General features: G+C 40.2%; 1 protein-coding gene across 1 annotated transcript in view; it reads right to left on the bottom strand.

Moving 5' to 3' along the window:
• Positions 1-22,979, bottom strand: part of LOC124799169 (synaptic vesicle glycoprotein 2B-like) — a 340,146-nt gene that overhangs the window by 194,871 nt on the left and 122,296 nt on the right. Inside the window, exon 2 of the mRNA XM_047262707.1 lies at positions 6,335-6,388. Within this exon, the coding sequence (XP_047118663.1) occupies positions 6,335-6,388 (54 nt within the window). The remainder of the gene's footprint in view (positions 1-6,334; positions 6,389-22,979) is intronic.

The raw sequence follows: 22,979 nt of genomic DNA, 5'->3' as shown, positions 1-22,979 counted from the left end.
ATATTCTGTACTGTAACAAACTTCAACTTTTCTTATAAAGCCATACAAGACATACATAACAGTTACCCTTCAGATAATTTGAAAAATGGTTTAGTTTTGTTCATCTGCTGTTAAAGTTTCCAATATATATGGTATAGCATCGATAGGTCACATCGACCACGTAAAGCATGATTTTTTAACTCTAACTGCTCTGACAAGCCACCATGTTAATATTCCAGTCAACCTTTGTACCTTGTACAATGTACACGTGTATCTTTCTTTGTGCTGAAATATATGTACGTATAGACATTTATGGGAACAGTTTGTTGCATATACAGTTATCTGTATTCCCGTTTCCCATATTGGTGACCCCCGAAGTTTCTACGTCTTCCACGACTTCCACACCGGTTGTGTGGAATCAATAGGTTTTACATTCGGCGCCATGGCTGCCTCACCCAATGTTTTATACAAGGATTTGGAGGATCAACTGCTACCATCGGGCCACTCCAATCCCCTGCCAGTGGTTGTTTTGCCGCTAACAGCAGTGATTCACGATCTCCAACGAAGTTAACCTCAAACTTTGCAGCTCTACAATGGCCAAGTGTTACGCCGTTACCTCAAATGATGGACTCAGGTTTCGTGTCGTAGGACTGTGTGTGCCAACATGTGAAAGGTGAAGTGGACAATTTCCAGAATCATGTAATGATCAATCGCTTGTATAGTGTTCAAAGGGACCCAAGTTCGCACATGTGCTCTATGCACCACAACATTGGTTACAGTAGTGCCATGTGCAAGGCTGCCATTCATGCAAAACGCACATGCGGTCAGCTGCTATTGAGCTATGCCAGTTTTGCCTTCCTCACAATTTAATAACAGACATTTTTATACATCAAGTTCACCAGGCTCAACCACCAGATCTGTCACCCAGGTTCTCGACCACATGGGTTCGAGCACACCCGATGGCACTTCACCATCCAGGAATGTAGTACCACAACAATGTGACCGCCAGCAGGTTTCACCAATGATTTATGGTTCTACGACATCGGGTGTGTTTCCAATGTGCACAGAAAACTCTCGCTGTTGCCACACCAAGTACCAAACCCCCCAACCCTTCCCTCACGCACGGGGAGGGGGGGGGGGTGGGGGAGGGGGGGAGATTCTGGCCATACAGCCACTCGCTCCTTTTGCAGTACCGTCTAAGCCTGCCGCACCAGCTTCCGCCTCTTTTCCAAGGTGGACAATTTAAGTACTGTGCCTACAACCTCTGGTCCAGTTTACAGGCCTACCTCACATACCGCTCATCTGTTTGTCCCCACAGTACTGACCATTCCTGCCGTGTCATGCTTCTGTGACTCATCAGGGACATTGCAACTGGCCGTTGTTCGGGATGTGTTTGCTAGTAACATGCCCACGCCAGTAGTGCCAGGTTACAGGACAGCCTATCCTACCACGAGACAGCAGGCCTTCCAAGATATGCCGAAGCTACGCTCCCCCCCCCTCCCCCCCCCCCCCCCCCCCCCCCCCTCGGCTGTATGACCTGAAGCTCCCTCCTTTATACGAGGACAACCCCGTTACATGTTTTGCGCTTGTGGTGCCCCTTTCTGAGTTACACCAGGTGACCGACGACAACTCAAATTTCTGCGTCTCATCACACACCTCCATGATCACTCAAATATAATTTGTGACATCCTCCTTTCACCACCACCACTGCCAAAATACGAGTTCACCAAGAAGACAATATTGGACCGACTTGCCTGTTCGCCACAGAAATTAATAATCAGGATCCTGTACAAGGAACACCTGGGGGGGACCACACTCCATCACAACTCTAGCGCCGCCTTAGGCTACTTGTGAGTGAACGCACAATGCTGGACATTACCCTGTGAATGGTATGGTGTGCCAAGTTACCTACCGACCTGCAGATACACCTGCTACCACACTCCTTCGAGTCTATTGGCTCTCGCCTTCACATCGCACATCAGCTGTATGCACTACTGCAACAAAGACAACCTGCACACCTCTCACCACTGGTTGGCACTATGCCACCTGTTTACCGGGCCGTCTGTGGGCAGAGGCAGGGCTCATTCCGCCTCCATGCAATCTACACCACCGGACAGTACTCGTTTGCTCTCTCCTCTTTCTGAGCACTCAAGAATCGCACACAGACTATACGTCCCGGAACAACACACAACATAATTACCACTGCTGGCCCCCCTATTAGGCCCAAGGATAGATGCCTCAACCCCATTAAGTTGTGCGCAGCCCGGCAGCAAATTAACGAACTTCTGGAGGCAGGCAACTAAAGCCATCATACAGCAATTGGTCTTCACCAATTCACCTTGTCACCAAACATGACAGTTCTTTTTGAATGTGTGGTGATTACAGATGCTTAAACACTCGTATTGTCATAGACAATTACCCAGTGCCAAACATAAATGATTTCACCCATATGTTATTGGGCACCACAATCTTAAGTGTGATTGACTGTAAATGTGCCTATCACCAGATTCCCATAGCGCCAGAAGAAATTCCAAAGACTGCTATCATCACGTCGCTCGATTTGTTCCAATACAACTTCATGCCATTCGGCTTAAAGGAATCGGCACAAATGTGGCTACGTTTCCTTGACTCAATCTTACGACAGTTCGAGTTCTGCTTTGCATACCTGGATGTCATCCTCATTTACAGAAAGTCAACTGAGGACCACAAAGATCATTTATCCCAGATCCTTGAACTCCAATGGTGTCGAGGTCAACAAAGATAAATTCCAATTGCGCCAGTCTGTGACATTTTTGGGTTACACCGTCTCCGCAGACGGTATACAGCCTACCAGTTCCCGCGTGTAGGCTATCACGTCATTGCCAGCCCTGGCTATGTATAAAGAACTCTGATGTTTCCTGGATACTATAAATTATTACCACCAACATCTACCTTCTGCTGCCACCGTGCAGGCCCCTCTGACGGACTCGCTGTCCGGCAAACAGACTTTGGGCCTTAAGCCAGTCCATTGGACTGAACCTATGCTAGAGGCCTTCAGGGCTCTAAAGACAGCATTAGCTCATGCCGTCATACCCACCCACCCTGATCTGTCTGCCGAGTTGTTCATCACTACGGACGCCAGAGACATCGCGGTCGGGGCAGTTTTACAGCAACGCAAAGGCGACACTGTTTCACCCCTTCATTTCTTCACTAAAAAACTGTCTACAGCACAGAAGAAATATCCCGCTTTTGATGGAGAACTTCTGGCGGTCTATGAAGCTATCGAACACTTTCGCCATGACATTGAGGGCCGTTCTTTCTTCATCCTTACTGACCACAAACCACTGGTGGATGCCTTCTGCAACCCTCCCGAGGACCCACCCCCATGGCGTTTCTGCCACTTCAACATGGTCTCTCAATTTACTACGGATGTATGCTACATCAAAGGCACAGGAAACATCCCCACTAATTTCTTTTCATGGATCAATACTGTCTCACACATCGTCAATTTATCCAACCTCACTGCTCTCCAGGCCTCTGACGAGGAATCTCAAGTCTCCTCATGGATCCTCAGACATCGCTTGTGTTTACCAAAGCCAAGTTCCCCAGCATTTCAGACGAAGTGTGGTGCGACTATTCTACCGGCACTCTGCGGCTGTTGCTCCCTCCCACATTGTGCCGACAAGCACAAGCCTTCGACGCCTTGCACAACCTCACCCACCCTGGCGTCCATGCCACCACACGCTTCGTCACTGAGCGTTTTGTTTGGAAAAATGTTAAGCAGAACTGTCAAACCTGGGTACGCAGCTGCATTTCCTGCCAATGTAACAAAATTGGATACCACACCTCTCTTCCCCTTGGCAAGTTTGACACTCAGCAAGGACATTTTCGTCATGTACATATCAACCTTATCAGCCCTCTGCCACCAATAGAGGGCCACGGATATATCCTCTCCACAATCGACTGCATGTCTCATTGGGTGGAAGCTGTTCCTTTACCCAACATCACAGCAGAAACCGTGCCCAAGGGATTTGTCTCACCATGGATCACTAGGTTCGGTTGCCCGTCCACCATGACCACCAACCAGGGTCGACAGTTCGAGTCTGCACTTTTCATGATTCTATGCAACCTTTGTGATATTAAAAAAATTCATACAACATCCTACCACCCACAAAGCAGTGGCTTAGTGGAACAATGGCACTGCACCCTTAAAACTGCACTCAGGTGCTATGCCTGCCTCTGGTCTGAGGCGCTTGCTTGGGTGTTACTCGGTCTCCGTTCGACCATTAAACCTGCCTTACAGGGAACCATCTCTGAATTCATCTTTGGTGAGAACCTGGTTCTACCTTGGGAACTTATCCTGCCTCAAGCACCTGAGGACTTCCCCACCTCCCCAGACTTTATTAGTTGAATGTGCACCCACTTTAGACTCACACGGCTACACTCGCCTGTCAGTCATTCCCCGCCGGACACTTACGTGCCAACCGCACTCAACACATGCTCCCACGTTATGCTCAGGGATGATTCCATTAGACAATCCCTGCAACCCTGATACCTCAGCCACTTTGAAGTACTCTGGAGGGGTGAGACGACGTTTGACATTTTGGTTAAAGACTGCCTGCAGACTGTTTTGCTAGACAGGCTCAAGCCTGCTTTCGTGGACTCTGACACCCCTCTGGCGTCCCAGTCAGACCATCTGGATGAATTTTCCTTTGCCAAGCCTGATAATGAGTTAGCTCAGCCCATGGTAGGGTCTTCTCCTTCTGATGATTCATCACCACAGTTTGCAGGTTTCCCAAGCATGTCATCATCAACCCCATGCACAGGTTTTGATGATGTTTCATCTACTGGAGAGACTTGCTCCCCGACTTTCAACTTGCACTGCAAAGTACCAACATGTTGATTGTCACTTTTGATGACCATGTGCTCATGCTCTTTACAGACACTGTAGACTCGACACTCAATGAGGAACTAAATGTCAAGATAGTGCATAGCCTGTCCCTCCCCAGAGAGTGCGATCCATCAAGAGTTCATAAGTCCATCTCCTCAGACGGCTCAATCTGTATTAGGGGCAGGCACACCACATGTTGCACCCCTCCCCACACCTCTACTCCCAGGCTGGCCGACGCATTGTCTGCCCCTGCTGGCTGTCTGATTATGATGTGGACCTGCAGCCCATCACTGCGCCTTCGCACGTCGCCCTGACTGAGATGGATCTTCCAGTCATGCGCCTTCCGCCTCACACTACTCACTCCGACGCCAAGACTCACACGACCTCCCCTCAGGCCTCATAGGCCGTACTCCATACTGCAGGGTGGAGGGGGGGACGGGGGGGGGGGGGGGGGGGGGGGGGGGGCTGTGTGGCATCGATAGGTCACATCGATACCACATAAATCACGATCTTTGAAATCTAACTGCTCTGACGAGCCGCCATGTTAATGTTCCAGTCAGCCTTTGTACCTCGTACAGTGTACACATGTATCTTTCTTTGTGCTGAAATATATGTATGTATAGACATTTATGGGAACAATTTGTTGCGTATACAATTATCCGTATTCCCGTTTCCCATAATGGCAATGGGAGACACAATATTAACTCCAACCCATCATGTGCAATAATTTACTTAAGTGATCAGACACTACACTGGATCATAGAATAATTAATATGATCTTTGCCTGTGTAATAGATGGCAATCAATTTCATATCAATTTACTTAAAACACACTGCTGCAAATTAGACACTTTAACAGCAAATGAACAAAACTAAACCATTTTTCAAATTATCTGAAGGGTAACTGTTATGTATCAGTTTTGTATGACTTTATAAGAAAAGTTAACGTCTATTACAGCACAAAATATAAAGAGGTCATAAGTGATTCCTAGCGTATATTTTATAACTGATTAGATAAAAGAATCTACTCACTAAGTTGCAGCAGGAGAAAAAACATATAAAAATTAAGAAAATGTACAAGCTCTCGGAGCCCTCCTTCTGTCAGCATTGTTGAAGGGAAAGGAAGAGGGATGAACAAAAAGGACTGATAAGGTTTAGGAAAGGGGGAGAGTTACAGAAAGAAGTGAGATGCTCTGAAATTGGTTTAATTTGGCGCAGTGAGTTCAAATGTGAAAATGAATGAACAAAATGAAAGGTTTGCATTAGGCTCAGAACCACATGTTTGCTTATTTACCAGCGCATAGGCAAAATGTTATAAAAATGGAAATTTTTTGTCACTTAGATCAAGTTTCAGGTATTCAGTTGGAGCTTCACCACACCTGTGAAGAGGATTTCCTGCCAGATAAACTGAAACTTCAGGCTTTGAGCTCGCATCTATGAGACAAGGAAAGTATTCACTTTACTGAATAGTTATACACATACTCACCAGTCAAAGAAGAAGCGGTTTCAAAATCTGCACTATCCACCTGCTCCACAGCAGCTGAAAACAAAAATTTTATAATTTAAAATTTTATAATTTCTATTCATTGTGCAAAGTGAATGATGCAAATATACACTGCCTGACAAATGAAAGTAAAGTCTACAGAAGATATGACTGGATGTCAATGTAGCATCATACCCATTCATTGTGTAAATTGCATACTGCAAATATACACTACCTGACAAATGAAAGTAAAGTGCACAGAAGATGTGACTGGATGTCAATGTACTTCATACAAATTGGCATAATCAGCAAGAACAATGATTATAGTTGCAATTCTCTGTGGTACGTAGAATGGCCACCATAGTGCATTAGTGTTGTTCATGTCTAGTGTTATTACCAGGCCTCATAGAGTATCAAAGAGGCATGAACAGCATCAGATGCTGAATGATCACTGTGCAGAATGTGAAGGTTCCAGTTACACATATGAGACAGAATTATCAGCACCTGACAGAGTCTGAAAGGGGCATCACTGTAGGTTTCCAATTGACCAGCTGATCTAGTCATGCCATATCCAGATTTGTGGGGAATTCAGATGTGACAGTGGCCCAGTGTTGGACTGCATGGAAATGTGAAGACAGGCATAAGCATTCCCAAGGTTCTGGATGATTATGTCTCATACCACAAGAGAGGATCTCCATATTCTGCACCAAGCACAATTGTTGTTTAAAAAATTATACAGCATATGTCCTAGTTTAGTTTTTGGGTTACTGTGTGGTAAGAGTTAGTGAAAGACCAAATGCAATTGACCATGGTAAAAACATTTCTTCTTTTTCTTCTTCTTCTCTCTGCATGTCTTAGTCATTCATCTGTTATGCCCTTTGGTTGAAATTATTGGACTTCCCACCCCTTCCTCAATTTTTGTAAAGACCTTTTGCCCAGTTAAATACATCATTAATTTTGGTATTCCATCATCTTCCACACCTGTGACATGACCGTTCCAGTTTTTCCTGTAATGCTTAATCTGCTCATTTAAGCTTCTCACTCCCAGTGCTTATCAGATGTCAACATTCATCTTCTCATCTTCCCATCGGACATTGGATAGTGTGTACCCAGCTATTCTACCTAGGTACCCCCCCCCCCCTCCCCCTTGGTTGGTACTGAAATCATCTTGTAGAACTTAATAGATTTTTTTCTTTACTTTTTTTCTAATTTCTGTAGGTTGTGTCATTAATTTAATTAATTTTTTTCTTTCTTTTGTATGTCTATTCTAGTCGTGAATGAGATACTATTTCCTAAGAAGTCAAACTAGTTTACTCTTTCTGTTTTCTGATAATTTATTATTATTTTGCTTGGAATTATCTCATGGCACCTGAAAGCCATAAATTTTGTTTCCCTTGAAGGTACTAATTGATTATATAATTTAACTGAAAAAACTAAACTCCATTAAAACAGACCTCAGGAGGCCCAACAGTAGCTACTGACTGCTGTGTCAACCTCAGCCAATAGGCATCACTTGATGCGGATATGGAGGATATAATTTAACTGTTGTGGATAAAATATGAGCATCTCTTTGGAGTATGCTCTCACTATCGGCTGTCACAACTTAATCATCAGCAAAGAGTAATGACATAGAATAATTCCTTTTGTTAATGTCATAGGTACAAAAACTTAATTTACTTATCCATTGCCCACCATATCATCACTATAAATAGAAGAAAGACTCAAAGACAAACTGTGTCCTTCTCTTACTACCAAATTTGTCCCAATCTTAGATCTCCCATGTCCAACATTCGCAATTTCTGATCCTTCTTAGATGCTTTCTACTATCTCCATTACATGCAGAGGTGCTGCTCTTTTGTTCATTATCTCCCTCTGCTCTTCTCTCTGACTGTAAATCAATTCCCATGTGTTTGAATGAATGACCTAAAGCTTGCTTTATTGTTACAATGAGACCTAATTTTGCTGAAATTGAGTGGGTAAATTGGTTGGGATCACTGGTATACAGGGTATGAGAGAGAACTCTCCAGCCACTGGATCTGTGAGGACAGTTCACATAGTTTAAATCTGCAAATGGGTAGAACTACAAAGTTTCAGACAAGTCAGACTGCGTAGTAGTGTTCTAATTGTAGGCCAGTAAACCATCAATGCAACACGTTTTCTCTTAAGACTGACTCCACGTAAGAAAACAAAATAACACACTGTAGTGGATAAATTTTTGTTTAAATCTATGCATACAGAGAAACAATATATGTGGGATAAACAATTTGTCTAACGGATTAAATGTATAGTAGTTGACACTGTGAAAGAAAATGAGACCACACATTTTCTCAACACAGCATAGCACATCACAGCATTATCTTTCTCACAATCAGTTTTAACAGAGAAGCTGTCGATTGTTGCTTAAAAAATATACAGCCCTTGTTCATCAGAATGTTTTTAGAATAGTGCATAAAAATTTGAAGTAAAGAACTTCAGATTTTTGAAAACAATGTTTCCTCTTTATATATTAGTGTAGATTATATATTATATTTTATTAAATGTTTTTTACAGCAAGCAGTACATACCTGTATATCTTTCTGTACCTGTGATAGTAGTCTAGGGACTGTGGATTAGTCTAATGCTTTTGTAAACAATAGAGAAATTTTATCCATAGTTACCCATGTAATTTCTTTAGCTGTTGTGTTGAAGTGGCTACTTTTGGAAATATCTTCTCAAAAACTGATTTAATGCAGAACTTAGGGAACATACCATCCATATTGTTTTGCCCACATACTTCATCCCAGGTGCAATTTGCCAATGCCCCAGAAGAAGTATGTATTTTATATTCTGAGAATATCCTTTTATAGGCTTGCAATTTTCTGGGTTTTACCAAGTCTGTCTTTTGCTTTGTTATCTGACAGTAATGTTCAGGGGAGCCAAGATCTTTTATCTTTACAACTTTCACTTTTCATACATATAAGCAGCTATATGAACTAATAGCGCAGATGCTGAGTTGCAGATACGCACAACAAAAAGACTGTCTCTCACACACACACACACACACACACACACACACACACACACACACACATATGCAAACGCAACTCACACACACATGACCACAGTCTCTGGCAGATGAAGCCAGTGTGTGGATACAGATTTAACCAGTTTGGATATCAGTGGGGTGGATGTAACCAAAATCATAATAGAGCCAAATTATGGGAGACAAGATGCTGTCAGCTGTAGGAATGAGTACCAAGGGAATGGAAATACAAGAGATGTTCAACAAGTAATGAAACATATTCTTTTCTCAGCCAATTTTGGTTGGAAATATTTGGAATTTGTTGTGGAATATTCCAGCTTCAGCCAAAATCATAATAGAGCCAAATTATGGGAGACAGGATGCTGTCAGCTGTAGGAATGAGTACCAAGGGAATGGAAATACAAGAGATGTTCAACAAGTAATGAAACATATTCTTTTCTCAGCCAATTTTGGTTGGAAATATTTGGGATTTGTTGTGGAATATTCCAGCTTCAGCCCCCATAGTTGCATGAAATTCCAATAGGTGGTGGCACTATACATAGCCATCAAAGTGGCATTTATAACATAGATACATTCCAGGTGAAGAGCTCTCATTGAGTTACTTTTGGATGAAAACCAGAGCATCACAGATATTCATAGGCAGTAGCAGAATGTTATGGAGACCTGGAAGTGAATAAAAGCATGGTGAGTTATTGGCCAAGGCCTGTCATCTTCACAACATGGTCACACAAACCTGTCCGATCTCCTGTGTGCTGGCTGGCTGCCACACAGCTTTTTGAACAAACTGGGTCCTTCTCTGCCTGGCAAAAGACCATAAAGAGCAACAAAGGACCACCTGTGCAGAGTTGCTTGTGTGTTACAACATCATCACTTTGTTGGGCTATTCTTCCTCATCTGCCCTACAGCCCAGATGTTGCACCTTCCGATTTCCATCTGTTTGGCCCAATGAAGGATGTACTCCATGGGAAGCAGTAAATGGATGATAGGGAGATTATTATGCAGGAACATGTTGGCTCTGACACTGACCAGTTGAGTGGTACCACGCAGGCATACAGACCATTCCAGTAATGTGGCATGAGGCCACCACATTGAACAGAGATTCAGGTGAAAAATAGGGTTTTGTAGCCAAAAGAGTGTGGAATAAAATGATGTGTTGGAATCTTGAATAAAACGAACTGGCATTCAGAAAAAATGTGTTGCATTACTTATTGAACACCCATATTATTAGAAGGTATTTTAATTGGATGAAAGGAATAGTAATGGAAACAGAGAATTTGAAAATGGAGGTAGAACTTGAGAGATAAACAATAGGTTGCAAGATAATAGGAGACCAACCAGCAGACAAAATGGGCAGGGAATCTGATGGTAGTTCCACTGGGAGCTTTTTAGTTTGGGGTGAGGCATGCAAATAAAAATCAAGTTAATGAGTTTGAAGAGAGGTTTAAAGAGAGAGTAAACCAGAGATTTTATAGACACGGTAACAGGGAGGCATACTAGGTGAACAGAATGTATTTTGACAAAGAATTTTGGAAAGTAACGAATGATAATTGAAAAGATAATAGTAACTCTAATGAGGTGTCTAATAAAGAATTTGAGTTAGATGCAGAGCTTCTTACAAATTTTTATGGTCATGGAGAAAATGATAATTCAAGAGAAGGAGTAATGACAGGTGGCAGTTATGATGAACTTGGGATAAATAAGTTGTCACACAGCATAAATGTATTATGGGCAAAAGTAGAATTTTCTCGAAGTCCTTCCAGCCAGCACCAAGCCAAGGCATGTCAGGTCAACACACCATGTCACAATCAGAATAACAATCAAGCAAAAAGCCAATATTGCCAGAATCAGAGAAAACCTGGAAGATATTGCCCCATTTCAAACAAGCAAGAGGTCTGAAATGTAAACTCAGCAACGTCAGCTCAGTATGAGAAGACATAACATCATTCTGAGAGCACATCTTGACTTTGCAAGAGAGAGTAAAAGTTCCACAAGGACACCTATCAGCCTGCTGATATGACAGAAAGGCAACAAGCTGAAGCCCTGAAAGTCATTCTTGTAAAATAGAGGGGTGGTAGAGACCACCCACAGGCTCGGAAAAGTAGACCACATTCACGCATTGCCAGCCGGGTATAGCTTCATTGCGTCAGATAAACGCTAGTACATACTTGAGCTTCTGAGCCTTCACATGTGTTACTTTGTAGTACACCAGCTGTGATGCTGAACCTGTCGCATGCTGCCACCATCTGCCAAGATGAATTTCACCTTTGAAACTGCTACCTGTCCAGTCTGCTGCACTTGGGTGCTGTGAACTGTTGACATAGAAGACTTGGACACTTCTACCTCTGGCTTGCTGGGCCCAACTGATGGTGTCTGATGCACTGTCAAATTTTCAAAGTATCTGGAATGCATGCTAACCATGGCTGTCCCCAACTAGTATCTGAATACAGTCATTGAGATACCTGCCTTTCTCAGTGGAGGGACCGTGTGATGTTCATATCCACACCGTGCAGAGACGCTAAGAGATTACCTGAGCACTCCCCTTTGATGTCCATGAGAGTTCTCTGATAATGTGCAGTCACTGTCCTGGTAGTAATGCCTGGTGTGTCGACTACGCCAGCTGCCAGCATGACCTGTCGCCTGCCCAACGCCACGGTTATGTGAACAGATGCCACTGGGGTAATATGCTACAAAGATTGCTGAGACAATGACAGCACATTCCAAGACCATGCACTGAACTGGCCTAGGTGCTGCCACAAAGAAGAATACATAACTGTGAACTTCAATGTAATAAATTCTTGTTCTGCTAATGTTATATCATTAGTGCCCAGTGTGATCACCAGCCTACTCCACCCCAATCCACAATCCATCATCCAAACAATAATTGGGGTCTCAACCCACGCCACTACAAACTGGAGTCACAAGTTCTATGATGGTTGCTGCCACTGCAGTAGAACCATGTCTGCAGCATCACTGTGATCACCATCTGGACCTGCAGCCTGACACAATGCAGCACTGTGACTGAGCATTTTTTGTTGGCTTTTCTGATTTTATTATTGTTTGTGGTCATATTGAGTCATAGGGACATTGATTCCACTCTAAAAGTGTTGTTTGTTAAACCTTGTAAACCTACAGACTTGTCATTGTTTGGAGGAAATACCAGGAAAATGTATTTAATGCCATTGAGTGCAAATTGTGATTTATCAGACTATGACTTGCTACACACTAGGTCAGCACCAGCTTTGTGCAACATTTGTAAAAACTTTTCCAAGTAATGTTGGGCTATGATCAGGCGTAAAAATTAATTTGTTGTATTATTGTGTGTAATATAAGTGTAGTTTCCCCATATCTTTCTTTTGCAATGGCAGTAGTACAATACACAAAATGGTGGAACACATGCTGCTACTACGGGTGAAACTATCACTGCCTTAAAAGAGCAAGTACGAGCATATAAGCAGGAAAAAAAGATCTGCATACGCAAGCTGAAATCTCAACAGCTGCAGTACAGCAGTTGCACTCAGGGTCTGTAGAAGCTACAATTGTGTTAAGTGTACCCATTCCTTCTCTCAATCTTGAAGCAATACTGTGTACCCAAGCATCTGCAGCTACTGACCAGCAACCGGCAGAAGTAATGGAGTGCAAATGTTGTTATTGTTATGAAAAAATCAACGGATGTTGCTAAGACGTGCATATTCTGTTATGATTACAGATATTCTAATGCTAAAACCATCACTTACACATATCCTGTCCCCATTATCACATAGACACTGGATAGCCTGGGTCAATGCAGATACTTTTCATCAATGGATCTAAGAAGCAGGTATCACCACCTACAAGTAGTTCCAGAAAATAGGGCAAAAACTACCTTCATGACACCTATGTCACAGAATGCCATTTGGTCTTAAAATGCACTGGCTTCATTTCAAAGACTGTTGGATGGTGTACTTTCCGTATTGAAACTTAAAAATTGTATGACATTATTACACAAAATCATTGTATTTTGAGAGATATGAAAGAGCACATCAAATATTTGGAAGACGTGTTTAACAGACTATGGACAGCATGTCTAACACTCGGATGAATGCCATTTTCTGCAAACAAAAGTTGAATACCTTGGCTATTAGTGCAGAAGATGTAAAAATACTGATCCCCAATTAATGTCAGCAGTCCATGACTTCACAACACCACAAATAACCAAATAGCTTCAGCCATTCCTATGTCTATGCAATTATTATAGAAAATTCATTAAAGATGTTTCAAAAATAGCTAAACCACTGAACCAGATGTTGTGAAAAGATGTAAAATTCTAATGGACAACAGACCACCAAACAGTATTTGAAACATTGCAAAAAAGCACTGACCTCAGAGCCTCAGATCCAGTACTTACATTTCCAGATTAAAAAAAAAATCATCATTTCTTGTGATTCCAGTAATAGAGCACCTAAGTGTCTATCACAAGGAACCTCTCAAATGCGAGCTCACAAAAAACCAATGATATGTACAGAATCTTACACTCTACATATTGTATACCATGCAACCACAATACTGGTTCTTATGGCAACAGGGGATGAGCACAGCATGAGGTTATGGAGCACAATTGACCTGCTTATGTGACAAGTAACTCGCAACAGTGCTAGTGGTGTTCATACAAAGCAGAGCAATGGTAATGGTAAACAAAGCAAACATTGCGTTATATCTACAACAACAGTTGCTGAAGTTGACATTTCATCAGAAAGGACCTCAAGGAATCTTGCAGAGTGAGGAAGAAGTGGCAGATGAAATATTACTGTTTCTGCAAGTTGAGTCAGTGCAATCTTTGCTGTCATACATGCTTCACAGGGTGGACAATATACATGAGAAGTACAATGAAGATGATAATTGCTTAACAAGTGAGTGATATTGAAACAGGTGTCCAGCCATGTAGTTCATCATCCTTGTCAGGAAGGGAACCATAAATCCCCTCTCTAGTGAAACATAGTAAAGGACAATCATTGTCCGAGGAACGGCCTACTAAACATAATAATGTACACAGAAGATCATCTGCCCTATAGCAAAACAACAGTTATGAATAGATTTCAAATAAATCTGCATCAATAGGACCATTTAGCACCAAAGAAACACTATGGATTTTCACGGGAGGACAAGGCACACTTGTTACAAAAACTGGTGTTTCCACATTTCAAGGCTGCTCATCACAGTTTACAGGATGTGCACAGATAGTGGCCTATTATGTTATGCACATCAAACTGGGCATCACGTAGATTACAGTGGTTTCAAGGAAATCAATGGATGGTTACGTAACTTCAAACAGTGCTACAGAACTGGAAAACATAAGATACTTAAATTTCAAATAAAATGTGAACTTGACAATGCACACAAAACTGCGCAACTGGCCCAAAAATTTGCAGATGAGATAAACAAACACATCCCATCATTCAGAAATTTTGAACTCTGACCAATCAGGCTTTGACAAGGAAATGAATATGAAAGGAACCCTTGAAATTAGAGGTACCAAAAGAGTTGTATCAATATCAACTAACATCGATGCCTCAACACATTCATATACTATTATGCTGACTTTGAATCTGGATGGTAAATCAGCTGAAAGTTATTTATTGTGCTGTGATAGGTCAGAGATGCTCTGCACTCTATGATTCTTTCTTGTGTGCATGATCTTGCTAGGGCAGTAGGGAATATTTACATCACAACAATCAAAAGTGGTAAAATGGGTGTAATAGAACTCCAACTATGGTATGAGCACTGCTTTTGGCCAATAGCTGATCAAAATAACTTCCTTTGCTTGATTCCAGGTCTGCATAAAAAAATCATACTCCTTTAGAGCAAACTATGCCTCCCGAAAAGTATCTGGCATTGCAGTTCATACCACCTGGAACAACTGGACAAACTCAGCCTGTGGATGAAATTTCCTGGCAGATTAAAACTGTGTGCAAAAGGTTCTGAGTTCGAGTCTCTGTCTGGCACACAGTTTTAATCTGCCAGAAGGTTTCATATCGGTGCACACTCTGCCAGAAAGTTTCATATCGGTGCACACTCTGCTGTAGAGTGAAAGTCTCATTCTGGAAGCATCCCCCAGGCTGTCGGCCGTGACCTTTCAAAGGAACCATCCTGGCATTTGCTTGGAGTGATTTAGGGAAATCACGTTCACAGAAGAGCTCCTGTGAAGTTTGGAAGGAAGGAGATGAGGTACTGGCAGAATTGAAGCTGTGGGGATGGGTCGTGAATCGTGCTTGGGTAGCACAGTTGGTAGAGCACTTGCTCGCGATAGGCAAAGGTCCCAAGTTTGAGTCTCGGTCCAGCAAATAGTTTTAATCTGCCAGGAAGTTTCATATCAGTGCACACACCGCTGCACAGTGAAAATCGCATTCTCAGCCTCTGGATGTTTTTTTTTTTTTTTTTTATCATTGTGGCATGCCATTTTTCATTCAGTGTTCATGATGCAAGTTAATGGTTAGTTTTGAATATTTCCTTAATGTTGATGATGTCCATTTTGTGAAGTGTAACACATACATCCCATAGAAGGTCAATCTCTGCACCTCCTGGACACTAATTTTCTGTTGCTGTCCTGGTGCACATGGTGAGTCATTAGCAGCTAATATTTTTCCTGCCATTATTAAATGACACTTTCAAATGAGCCTCTCTAAAAATTGAACTTGCAACCTCGTATTGGAGGGGTTCCTTCCCAGTCAAAATTTAGATGATAAAGAACATCCTGTGGCTTATGTCTCTCTACAACTTAACAAGCCAGAACAGAAAAGTTACTTGACAGGAAAGGAGATGCTAGCAGAGGGTACTGTAAACAACAGGTAAAAATGTCTCTGAATGGGAGGAGGCACAAGCAAGTGACATAGACTGTCAGGCATTCAAACTGCAGCCTCAGTTTGTGATGCATGACCGCTTGCTCTACAAATCAACAAAATTGCAGATCACCCTTCATAGCCCCAGCAGCATTCAGGGTCAAAGTTTTGCAACAAGTGCCAAGTGCATGACAACATGATAGAAGATCATGACAGTCACAGAAGTACAGATAGGAGAGCTGCTGAAAAATATTGGTGGAAAAGTAGGGAATGTGATGTGAAATAGAACTCCTGATGGGAAGAAGTACATATCACCAATAATATTTCCCAATATATTGAAACAGTAGTAATCCCAGACCAGCAAGCTAACACAGTAGTACAAGCCATGGTAAATAAATGGAACCTTAATTTTGGAGTAACGATTAGCACACTAACAGACCAAGGTACGAATTTTATATTGAATCTCATGAAACAATTGTATTGTCTACTTCATTTTCGCAATTTAAGACCAAGTCCTTTCCATACACAAGCAAATGGACTAACAGAAATGGTTCACAGGACAATTTCCAAAATGTTATGCCACTATGTTAACAGCCAGCACAATAGTTTCTAAAACTCTTAAGTTCACAGCAGTACTCGTGTTTTAAAATACAAGGTGGTATATGTCAGAAAAAAGCAGTTTCCTTTTGACATGATAAAATCCAAGCTTGGAGCCAAAACCGAGTCAGTAAAAGAATTCACAAAACGATTATGTGAAGTTTGACAAAGAGTAAAATGAGCTGATATAAAAGCTTCTTAATGTCAGGAACAGATCAGACAATGTACAGGAAAATTATCACAATACATAGTTGATTAGTGGGTATTATTAATCACCTCATTTCTTTTTTTTTTTAAAAAAAAAAAAAGAAAGAAAAAAGGCAAAACCAAAAGTTTTTATCCAAGTACCCATCTAGAAGCAGCAGATGCTAGCGATAGCCAATGACGGACAACCACTGAGGCATGGGGCGGGACCCACTGAAATGCCCAGTGCATTTGATTAACTATATCATGCACTTACATGAAGGGAAGACGAAGTTGGGTGAAGACATACAAATTTTTCATTTTCTGTACAATGTCCTCTTTCACATATTTCATTATTTGTGTTTTCTCATTTCTCCATAAACAGATTTCATAACTACCGTGCATGATTGTTCACTATCTCCTAACACATTCAGATAGTTAACTGAGACAAAAATTTAAAATGTTATACAGTAGCAGGTACAAGAAAACAGTAAGAACACAAAGGCTTGGGAGAAGATTAGATTAGATTAGATTAGATTAGATTAGATTAATACTAGTTCCATGGATCATGAATACGATATTTCGTAATGATGTGGAACGAGTCGAATTTTCCAATACATGACATAATTAGGTTAATTTAACAACATACTTAAGTTAATATAACAACTTTATTTTTTGTGTTTTTTTGTTTTTCTTTATTTTTTTATTTTATTTTTTTATTTTTTTAATATTTTTGGTTTTTTTTTCTTTTTTTTCTTGATTTATATCTAAAAATTCCTCTATGGAGTAGAAGGAGTTGTCATTCAGAAATTCTTTTAATTTCTTCTTAAATACTTGTTCGTTATCTGTCAGACTTTTGATACTATTTGGTAAGTGACCAAAGACTTTAGTGCCAGTATAATTCACCCCTTTCTGTGCCAAAGTTAGATTTAATCTTGAATAGTGAAGATCGTCCTTTCTCATAGTATTGTAGTTATGCACACTGCTATTACTTTTGAATTGGGTTTGGTTGTTAATAACAAATTTCATAAGAGAGTATATATACTGAGAAGCTACTGTGAATATCCCTAGATCCTTAAATAAATGTCTGCAGGATGATCTTGGGTGGACTCCAGCTATTATTCTGATTACACGCTTTTGTGCAATAAATACTTTATTCCTCAGTGATGAATTACCCCAAAATACGATGCCATATGAAAGCAATGAGTGAAAATAGGCGTAGTAAGCTAATTTACTAAGATGTTTATCACCAAAATTTGCAATGACCCTTATTGCATAAGTAGCTGAACTCAAACATTTCAGCAGATCATCAATGTGTTTCTTCCAATTTAATCTTTCATCAGTGGACATACCTAAAAATTTGGAATATTCTACCTTAGCTATATGCTTCTGATTAAGGTCTATATTTATTAATGGCATCATACCATTCACTGTACAGAACTGTATGTACTGTGTCTTATCAAAATTCAGTGAGAGTCCGTTTACAAGGAACCACTTAGTAATTTTCTGAAAGACAGTATTGACAATTTCCTCAGTTAATTCTTGTTTCTCAGGTGTGATTACTATACTTGTATCATCAGCGAAGAGAACTAACTTTGCCTCTTCATGAATATAGAATGGCAAGTCATTAATATATAATAAGAACAACAAAGGACCCAAGACTGACCCTTGTGGAACCCCATTCTTGATAGTTCCCCAGTTTGAGGAATGTGCTGATCTTTGCATGTTACAAGAACTACTTATTTCAACTTTCTGCACTCTTCCAGTTAGGTACGAATTAAACCATTTGTGCACTGTCCCACTCATGCCACAATACTTGAGCTTGTCTAGCAGAATTTCATGATTTACACAATCAAAAGCCTTTGAGAGATCACAAAAAATCCCAATGGGTGGTGTTCGGTTATTCAGATCATTCAAAATTTGACTGGTGAAAGCATATATGGCATTTTCTGTTGAAAAACCTTTCTGGAAACCAAACTGACATTTTGTTAGTACTTCATTTTTACAGATATGTGAAGCTACTCTTGAATACATTACTTTCTCAAAAATTTTGGATAAAGCTGTTAGAAGGGAGATTGGACGGTAATTGTTGACATCAGATCTATCCCCCTTTTTAAGCAAAGGTATAACAATAGCATATTTCAGTCTATCAGGGAAAATGCCCTGTTCCAGAGAGCTATTACACAGGTGGCTGAGAATCTTACTTATCTGTTGAGCACAAGCTTTTAGTATTTTGCTGGAAATGCCATCAATTCCATATGAGTTTTTGCTTTTAAGCAAGTTTATTATTTTCCTAATTTCAGAGGGAGAAGTGGGTGAGATTTCAATTGTATCAAATTGCATAGGTATGGCCTCTTCCATTAACAGCCTAGCATCTTCTAATGAACACCTGGATCCTACTATATCCACAACATTTAGAAAATGATTATTAAAAATATTTTCAACTTCTGACTTTTTGTTCGTAAAGTTTTCATTCAATTTGATGGTAATACTGTCTTCCTCTGCTCTTGGTTGACCTGTTTCTCTTTTAATAATATTCCAAATTGTTTTAATTTTATTATCAGAGTTGCTGATTTCAGACATGATACACATACTCCTGGATTTTTTAATAACTTTTCTTAATATAACACAGTAGTTTTTATAATTTTTGATAGTTTCTGGGTCACTACTCTTTCTTGCTGTCAGATACAGTTCCCTTTTCCGGTTACAAGATATTTTTATACCCTTAGTAAGCCATGGTTTGTTACAAGGTTTCTTACGAGTATATTTAACTATTTTCTTGGGGAAGCAGTTTTCAAATGCATTTACAAAAATGTCATGAAATAAATTATATTTTAAATTGGCATCAGGTTCACGGTACACCTCATCCCAGTCTAACTGCTGTAGGCTTTCCCTGAAATTTGCAATTGTTAAATCGTTGACTGAACGTACTACTTTGGAGGACTGTTTAGTATTGCTGAATGGAGCTATGTCATATATTGTGACTAGCTGTGCACCATGATCAGAAAGACCATTTTCAACAGGCTGAGCATTTATCTGGTTAAACTTATCTTGGTCTATAAAGAAGTTATCTATCAGTGAGCTGCTATCCTTTACCACCCGAGTAGGAAAATCAATAACGGGTGTCAAATTGAAAGAACCGAGTAATACTTCAAGGTCATTTTTCCTATTACCCTCTTTCAGAGAATCTACATTGAAGTCCCCACAAATAATAATTTGCTTCCCCCTGTCTGACAGATAGCACAACAAGGAGTCCAAATTTTTCAGAAATAGATGAAAATTTCCTGATGGGGACCTATATACAGTTACAATTATAAATGTGCCTTTATTTAATTTAAGCTCACAGGCACATGCTTCTATATGTTTCTCTACACAAAACTTTTTTGTTTCTATACTTTTTGCACAATGATAACTTTTGACATATATGGCAACTCCTCCTTTCTCCATATTTTCTCTCATTACATGTGCAGAGAGCTTATAACCACTTACATTTACCTTATCCATATCAGTAACAATGGGATGAAAGTGGAAGCCACCTGATACAGCATAATGTAATCATCGCCAGCACCTTGCTTGAAAGAATAATACATATTTGGAACAGAATTTTCGAAACTAGATTTTAAATTGTAAGACAGTTCCCAGTGCAGACGCAAACTGACAATAATTTATTGGTTATGAGATGCAGTTTACAACTAAGGAGACAGTAAACAGTAGCTAATTAAGGAGATGGAACTTGAATAAGTCAAGACTCACAGTTTTTCGATACCGTAATGCAACAATTGACTGAAATAGATAAACGAATCTGCTAGAATATGAATGGATATCTTTGAGAGAAGAAGTGGTGAATTTAGCAGAGTATGTGAACGGGAAAAAGGTACAGTAGAAATTGTTGGGTAAAACGTGATATATTAAATTTAATTGACAAGAGGGAAAAATATAAAAATAGAACAAATAAAGTAGAAGTAGAAGTAGAAATGTCTAAACATGACATTTACAGAGAGTTGAAAAGTTGCAACGCTATTTTGCACTTGGAAAACATAAGAGAATGAAAATGAGAAAGAAGAAAGAAAACTTTGCTCAAAGGAGAAGCAACTGTCAAGAATTCATTTGGCAAGCCAGAACTAAGCAAATAAGAGAAGTCTAGAAAGTGAAAGGAATATGTAGAGAGGAGAGGGGGAGGGGTTATACAAACTAACATAAGCACAATGTTAGATTCATGTGAAATGTCTGAACACGCAAGGCAATACTGATCCTACCACTTAGCTAAGTAGACAGACTGAAGAACTGCAAAACTGTGTTTATAGCATTTGCATGTTTAGAGAAAGCTTTTGATAATCTTAATTGAAAATCATTCTTTGAAGCTCTGGAGATGTCACAGATAAAACACAGGGACACAATATTATCTACAACTTGTACAGAAACCAAACTGCATTTCTAAGACTTCAATGATTTGAAAGGAAACAGTAATTGAGAAGGCAGAAGTAGAGAGGATATAAAATGAAGACTGTCAATAGCAAGAAAAGCATTCTGATAAAGAAAATTTGTTCACATGGAATAGAGATTCAAATGGTTGGGTACTATTTTACAAAGGTATTTGTGTGGAGTGTAGCCTTTTATGTAAGTGAAACGTGGACAATGAACACTTCTGTCAAGAAGACAATGGACGCTTTCAAAATGTGGTGATACATAAGAATGCTGAGGATTAGATACAAGTATCGCGTAACTAAAGAAGAGGTACAGAGTTAAAGAGAGAAGGAAGAGGAAATTATGGCACAACTTGACTACAAGAGGGGTTAGTTGATAGGACATAGTTATTTATTTATTTATTTATTTATCTCTTGTTCCAGTGATCCATGTTGTGACAGTATCACAGGATATGGAACGTGTCAATTTTACAAGCTTTTGGCCAGAATTTATGGTAATACATAAAACAAAACAAAAACAGTAAACAGTAACATATTATGAGGTATCAAAGAATCGTCAGTTTGGTAATGGAGGCTAAATGGTAGAGTGAAACCAAGGAGCTGGCTGGTGTGACTGAGCGGTTCTAGGCGCTTCAGTCTGGAACCGTGCGACCGCTACGGTCACAGGTTCGAATCCTGCCTCGGGCACGGATGTGAGTGATGTCCTTAGGTTAGTTAGGTTTAAGTAGTTCTAAGTTCTAGGGGACTGATGACCTCAGATGTTAAATCCCATAGTGCTCAGAGCCATTTGAACCATCTGAGACCAAGGCTTACCAATGGTAAGCAAATATGGAATCAGCAATTGGACTATAACGCCTAAAGTGGTCACTGTGAAAGCAGTTATTATGACTGGTCCTTCATAACTACTTGCAAGACTGTGATCAGTGAGACTTAATGGATATTGAAAATGATTCACATAATATTATATTTGGTGCTTTATGCCAAGGTGTTTGATACAAAGATTCGATCAGGGATGTAAAATCTTTCGGTAAAAAAAACCTTTCAATCGCTGTCTGGCTACTACTGCATTCACTTTCAACTTTCTATAACTATCACTGGCTAGCCACACACATACAGATATAAGAGAACAGAAAGAAACAAACATTAGTTTTCAGTATATAATTCTATAGATTGGCAACATATACATAAACAAACCATATAGGAAGGGACGTAAGGTGAAAACACTATAGTTACGACTTAAATCAGAGTTTTCGGTAAAATGTCTGCAGCTGGTGACAGAAGAAAAAAGAGCGAACATGAAAACGTGCTTATGTTCCATAAGCTAAGTTTTAGTTCAACGTCCAGCATGTGACCAGGTGAGGGAAAACGCAGATTTCGCCAAAAACTCGATTAACTGTAAGTAATCAGTTATTCACGTAAAAAAAAGATAACTGTTTTATAATCTGCAAGTATCACATATTAAAACAAAACTGTATCATTCTAGGTTCCACCGTAGATGCCTTAAAGTAAAAAGCAAAACGCGTCTTGAACAAGTAAAGTACACTGGAGCAAGAAAAAAACGTTTGTTACTTACCAAAGGACATAATCAATAGCTGTAGATACTTAGCAAA

Source organism: Schistocerca piceifrons, chromosome 5 (genome assembly GCF_021461385.2).
Source record: "Schistocerca piceifrons isolate TAMUIC-IGC-003096 chromosome 5, iqSchPice1.1, whole genome shotgun sequence".
In the NCBI taxonomy this organism is placed as follows: domain Eukaryota; kingdom Metazoa; phylum Arthropoda; class Insecta; order Orthoptera; family Acrididae; genus Schistocerca; species Schistocerca piceifrons.
This window is presented reverse-complemented; position numbering and strand designations above follow the sequence as displayed.